Here is a 6,000-nt window from a genome sequence, read left to right as displayed (position 1 = left end):
TTTAATAGGTTTTTTCCAATATTTCCGAAACCATTTTAGAAAAAAAAAAAAAAAATTGGTACAGATGATAAATTTTATACACCTAAACGAGTTCAAAGATAAAATGTTGAAATTTTTAATAAGGGGCTTCCTAAACTAGGCGGGTTTAGGGTAAAAGTACTCAAAATTCTGAAATTCTAAATTTCATAGTTTTTCATAAAAAAAAAATCTCTTGCGATTTTCCGATACAACTTACCAATTTTCAGTAAAATCAGTTTTAAAATTTATGTTGCAGACCATAAACAGCATAAAAATTAAAAATTAAATTTGTTTTACCGTTTAGGACGCCCCTGATTAAAAATTCGCCATTTCATCTTGGTATTCGTTTAGCTGTACATATAAAGGTTATAAGATGAACCAAATTTTGTAATTTTATCTACTCTAAAATATTAGAAAAAACCCTTTAAAAAACGCACTCTTTTTAGGCAGTGTAGCTCCTTTACATAGCATTTTTTCAAACATGTTAATAAGAAACTTTTGTATTAAAATTGAATATTCTATCATCTATTTAAATTTGTACCTAACAATAAAAATGGAACACCCTGTATGAAAAATTAATTCACAAAAATTAAAAATTAACTCACTAAAATAAGAAAAAAATAATAAATAAATGTTTAATACTTATAACACTATATAACAAAGTGTTTAGTATTTCGGGAGAGGTTTGAACCCCCTTGGGTACGGTCCTGGAAAAAAGACTACCTAAAGAAGAAAACTTAATTCTTAACATTTAAATACCTTTGTTTGTTTGTGTAGTTATTATGTTTTCATAAAAAAGATAAACGTCTTTTATTTTCTTTATTTTAAATATCTTTAGCTTTAAAAATGAAATAATTATTATCGATGAGAAAACTAGTAATTATCACGCGCATGTACGTTCAATATTGTGTGCGCGCAGATGACTTTCAATAGTCCTCCATTATCCTCAATCTTGGCTAATATTTTTTGTGAGTGTCAAACGTACCAATTTGTGTTGCTTACACTTTAATCAAATATTACACTTGGAAGTAAACTATCTTACTCTCCTTATGACTACAAACTTGCTGTATGTATCATGTTAGTTAATAAATTGCCTATTTTTGCACTGTTGCATTTGATGTTTTATTTATTTTCTTCCACTGATGCACATGTTTTCTTTTGTTTCGACTTCAAAATGTATGCATGAACATCATTGATCAATTATTTTCATTGAAACATAATTCTAGCTACTCAACTATCCTAATGAGTCAATATTACACTAAACTGGTCCAAGTACAATACTTGTACTTTGTACTATAAGGAATTTTTTTATTCCTATAAAACTTAAAAAAAGCGATGGTAAACAATACATATATGAAATCTTATCTCTGACAACAATCATTTTGGCTAAGAATTGTTAACAGAGTTTAAAAGATTTTCAAAATTATTAAATACATAACATTGTTGCTATAAGAACAGCGAAACAAATACTTGCTTATATGGAAATAGAGGTTTAATAATATTTAGAATGTAGTGAAAGATATTTTTTAAATACTGCAACTTTGTACCATTCTTTTTAAATAAAATTTTTGACCTCAGTAGCCTGTAATTTTGGATTTAAGTTGGCTACATTGAAAAGATTTGCTAATAACTAAAATTATTTACTGTTACCAACTTAATTTTAGAGGCGACTCTGATCAAAAACTTAACTGAAGCCATAGCGGAAAAATGTGGTTTATTTTAGGATTTGAAAACCAGTTTATTGACTTTGTTCTTTATTTATTTAGTAAATGTGCTTCATTCATTGATTTAATGTAATGATTTTTTTACAAAGAATAATAATTACACTACATATAAGTTTGAAACTGTAAAAATGAACATAAATTAAAACGCCTTCTAACACAGCTGATAATTATCCTTTACTTGTTTAAAAATACCTACTCGTTATAGGTCGTAAATTTCATTATCACGTGTACATGTAATGATGAACCTATACGCAAAAAATATGTATTTATAACCATCATGTTTCCTTGGTACTTCTCGCATTTGCGGAATAATATAGTTAAGAAAAAATAACAACAGATTAAATTTAACTCAGATAAATAAGGATAACTCGTAAAATCCGAAGGTATATATAGACAACAGATCCAATACATTCTTTGTGTACAATAATTATTTTAGGCTTATAAAAGAAGGTCGAATCCTCTCACTCACAATGACGTGAGTACACTTTTGTGTCGACCCAACTGTCACGACACTGGCGCGTGGATTTTACAAACGTTGAGTCCCGATGTAAACAACCGCATCTGTATTATAGACGTGCGAACACACAGTTGAACTTGTTAGTCTTTACTTGTTTTTTAAAACAGTTTGCATTCGAATTTAGTGCATCTCTTTATTTTATTATAATGTTAACTGAAAACAATCTCCAAAAATTTGATGCAGCACACCAAAGGTAAGAAATAAAATTATTAAATTAGTATATCAGCTAAATCTTTTAACACAAAAAATAAAAGTTTGTACTTTACTAAAAAAAGTTATAAAGCAATTTAAGCTATGAACAACAGCGAATATTTGCGTTGAGTGGCATCTTGTATTCTAGTGGATATTCCATTATCGGTGTTAAAAGTGTTAACTTCAAAGATTTCACGGAATAATTCCGCTAAGCCATGAAGCTGTATTAACTGCATTATTATTTTAATGAACGGAAAAATAAGCCTTTGCAAAGATGACTAAGTGCAATTAAAATTTTAATTGTTTGTATTCACAGATTCCTGTTTTTCATTGAATAACCATTTGTCTTTTGAAACTTCTAATTTTTTGTTACCTATTAAGTATCCAATTCTGCTGATTATTAGCCAAACTTCTATTTGTTGTAACAATCTTATCGAAAATACGTTATAGCAACTAATCTAAGGCCACAATTAGTTTGAAATTCTTGACTTTTACCCATCTACATGTTTGTTTGAACAAGGGTTGCGATAACAGAACAACAAAATGGATTTACGGTTTGCACTGTCAGAAGATAATTTGCGATTGTTTCCGATTTCATACAAGTCCGTAGTTTGTTTTTTCCTTAATTTCACGTTTTGATTGAAAATAATTCCATAAAATAGGCAAGTGTTATATAATTGAATTTAAAAAAAGACTAATTTGATCTTCAATGACCAAAAAAGAGTTATTTTAAAAACAATTTGAATTCGATTTTGCAGAAAATGCACAATTTTACATTTAATTAAAAGTGCTAATAATAAATAATTACTATTTAATGAAGCTAATCGCATAATGCGTGACGTTTTGAATGGCGCAGTACTTTGATAAACTTTGTTTTGCTTGCAAAATAATTAATAATTCATATCTTCGCAACTTTATTGTTATACCTAGGGTCGGCTTTAAGCACATTTAACTGAAGTCGAATTTAGCGTCATTATTTAATATTCTTGCAGGAGCGCTAGTGAGTTTTATCCTGAAGCTATTGATCAATTAGTTTGAACGAAGGTGTTAGTAAAGTTTAATTTTTATCTCGTTGTTTCAGAAATTGACTTGTATAAATGTGCATATGTGGTTAAAATATTTTGCATAACAGACAAACATACGCTTCTATAAGTATTTACAATGGTTTATTTTTTGAAGTTTTTTCTTTTGTGTGCTCGTTATACAACTTTATTTCATTTTTAACTAACGTGAATAATTAAAAAGAAAATAGATACTATAATCTGTTCCTCTTCACACAAAAACTTGGTCTTCAAACTATACAACGCAAGTTTTGTTTTAGCTCTAACTATAACATGAACAAACTTTGCCGGCAAGTGTCTATTGAATCGCCTGCTGGATCTAGCAGCGAATGTGTTTTCAACTTCGAAGTCCCAGTTCCAGAAGTACCACCAAATGGTGCACGCATTCGGGTTGTGTGTGCTGGAGCTTGTTATAGAATGAGAAATAGGTCTCCATCAACCTCAAGCATATCTTCAGTTCAGTCAACTGAAGAATCATATTATTCGGGAAATCATGGTATTCGCGATGGTGCTTTGTTCCCTGGCTATGAGGTATCTGGAATAATCGATGCACTTGGGAGTGAAGTCAAACCTACAGATGACATTGCTGAGAATAAAAGAGTTATTTTGTACCCATATGATGGGATTCCACACGGTTATGCTGAATACATTGTTGTTCATGATGTATCTTTCTTAGTACCAATACCCGATAATTTACCATTGGGTGTCGCCGCTATGCTTCCAACTGGAGCGTTGTTAGCCAAAAGTGCTGTTTTCACAGCTCATAAATACGTAATGGATTTGTTAAAAAAACGACCTGATGATCAGATTTGTAGAATTTTAATTGTTGGGACTGGAGGTCTAGCCCTTTGGGCAATACGCATTTCAGAACACCATTTCAAGTTTCCAGAACAGTATAAAGATAGAGTACAAATAACTGTTGCAAGTCTGAAGGATGATGGATTCAAACTAGCCAATGAATTGGAAAAGTACTGATTGATTTCCTATTGCAAAGTTAATTATAACTTTTTTATTTTAGCATAACTCTTGTCCAGTGGAATGAAGAAGTACATGAAAAACAACTTATTGACAGAACTAAGGATGCTTGTAAGGGGCTAGTTGACATCGTTATTGATTTTGGCACTACATCTCGATCATTGCATAGGTCTTTGCAATGTCTCAATACTGTAAGTTCTGTAATTATGTAACATAAGTTAATCATAAAATTATAAACATCAGGGTGGAGTCGTGCTTGTTAGTGAGGAAGTAGCAGAACGTTTGTTACCCAAATTTTCTACGCTAATTAACAAAACCAATCAAAAAATCGAAGCCGTATCAAGTGGTTCTATTGAACAACTTAAGGAAGTTGTAGCGCTTGTTGCTTCTGGCGAGGTAGGTTTTTACAAAAATATAATTCTTTATTATGACTTTTTGAATTTAGATTATACCACCTCCGCATACTGAATTTTCTCCTGAGGAGGCTTCTACAGTCGTGCAAAAGCTTTGCCGATCAGAAATTCCCGGAAGGGCTATACTTCGTTTTCAGAACATTCACTAAATTGCACAGATAAATATTTTTTACTTTTTCTGTATTTTAATGATATTTAATATTCACCAAAAATATTTTAATGTCATTATGTATTTAGAGACCTGCATATGTATTAAATTGGTATACGCATACACCCAGAGTATTCCAATGTATACCGATAAAATGAGTTTAATTTTTTTTTCATCCATTTAGAATTTACCTTAAGCTGTAAATGTTGATCATCACAGCTAACTCACTTTATCGGTGCCCATGTTTTTGTGATCTAAAGTATTTATGGCTAAATTGGTATTAAAGAATTCTAGTATACAATGTTTTTTAAAGTATTACTACTACGAAATACATCTGCATTTATAATTAGGATCACTTCAAAAGTTCGTATGTATACATTTAATTGGTTTATCTTTATTTCACTGTATTATTATGTAAATATTTTCTTAATATATTGTATAAATAACGTTTACAATTTTTTCTTATAATTATGTCCATTGCAAAAGAATCGAATTGTGTGAGGACATTATACAAGGAAGAATGAAAAAACTATTTTTTCCCAGAAAACATAACGATTCTGTTTTGCGTCGTAATCATCCAATTACTCATTATAACTGATTATATCAGAACATATGGTATACAATAAGTGGAAATTTCTTTCGATGATTCTGACTTTCCACCTCCAATAATAAATTTATTTAAACGTTTGAGATATTTATGGATATACTTCCATAATAATTATATTCTATATTATACATATATTATTCTGTTTTTTACGACTTTCTTGAACTGACTAATTTCCCAATACTTATCCCTCAAAGGTCGGATTTATACCTTTCCTAGAATAACGTCTTGAAAGTAGGAGAGAAAATTAAATAAATAAAACTTGTATTAAAATAATTTTATTAGAATCAGTTTGTTGTAAATATTTACGGAAACGTAACATAACTTTTTGTTAAATATTATAAGTTA

At 29.8% G+C, this 6,000-nt stretch overlaps 1 protein-coding gene across 2 annotated transcripts; it reads left to right on the top strand.

Moving 5' to 3' along the window:
• The first annotated feature begins 928 nt into the window (after positions 1-928).
• LOC123006247 lies at positions 929-5,498 on the top strand. 2 transcript variants are annotated; one of them, XM_044400577.1, is made up of 5 exons: positions 929-1,084; positions 3,773-4,480; positions 4,531-4,678; positions 4,731-4,883; positions 4,933-5,498. In XM_044400577.1, exons 1-5 carry the CDS (start codon positions 1,068-1,070, stop codon positions 5,047-5,049), a joined length of 1,143 nt encoding a protein of 380 aa, XP_044256512.1. In that variant the 5' UTR covers positions 929-1,067; the 3' UTR covers positions 5,050-5,498. The 2 variants fall into 2 exon arrangements, with proteins under 2 accessions (XP_044256512.1, XP_044256511.1); XM_044400576.1 differs by lacking the exon at positions 929-1,084 and adding an exon at positions 2,237-2,452.
• Positions 5,499-6,000: the final 502 nt, after the last annotated feature.

The sequence above is a fragment of the Tribolium madens genome, unplaced genomic scaffold (assembly GCF_015345945.1).
Source record: "Tribolium madens isolate multiple individuals breed KSU strain unplaced genomic scaffold, Tmad_KSU_1.1 Scaffold_2;HRSCAF=44;Tcas5.2_LGX, whole genome shotgun sequence".
In the NCBI taxonomy this organism is placed as follows: domain Eukaryota; kingdom Metazoa; phylum Arthropoda; class Insecta; order Coleoptera; family Tenebrionidae; genus Tribolium; species Tribolium madens.
The sequence above is the reverse complement of the archived record's forward strand: the minus strand, read 5'-3'. Positions and strand labels throughout refer to the sequence as shown.

What these genes read in the sequence shown, in the direction of transcription:
- LOC123006247 (XM_044400576.1), top strand. Translation starts at nt 2,406, where the DNA reads ATGTTAACTGAAAACAATCTCCAAAAATTTGATGCAGCACACCAAAG. An exon ending in CTTTGCAATGTCTCAATACT is followed by an intron (nt 4,679 to 4,730) that starts GTAAGTTCTGTA and finishes TATAAACATCAG; the next exon opens with GGTGGAGTCGTGCTTGTTAG. An exon ending in CGCTTGTTGCTTCTGGCGAG is followed by an intron (nt 4,884 to 4,932) that starts GTAGGTTTTTAC and finishes TTTTGAATTTAG; the next exon opens with ATTATACCACCTCCGCATAC.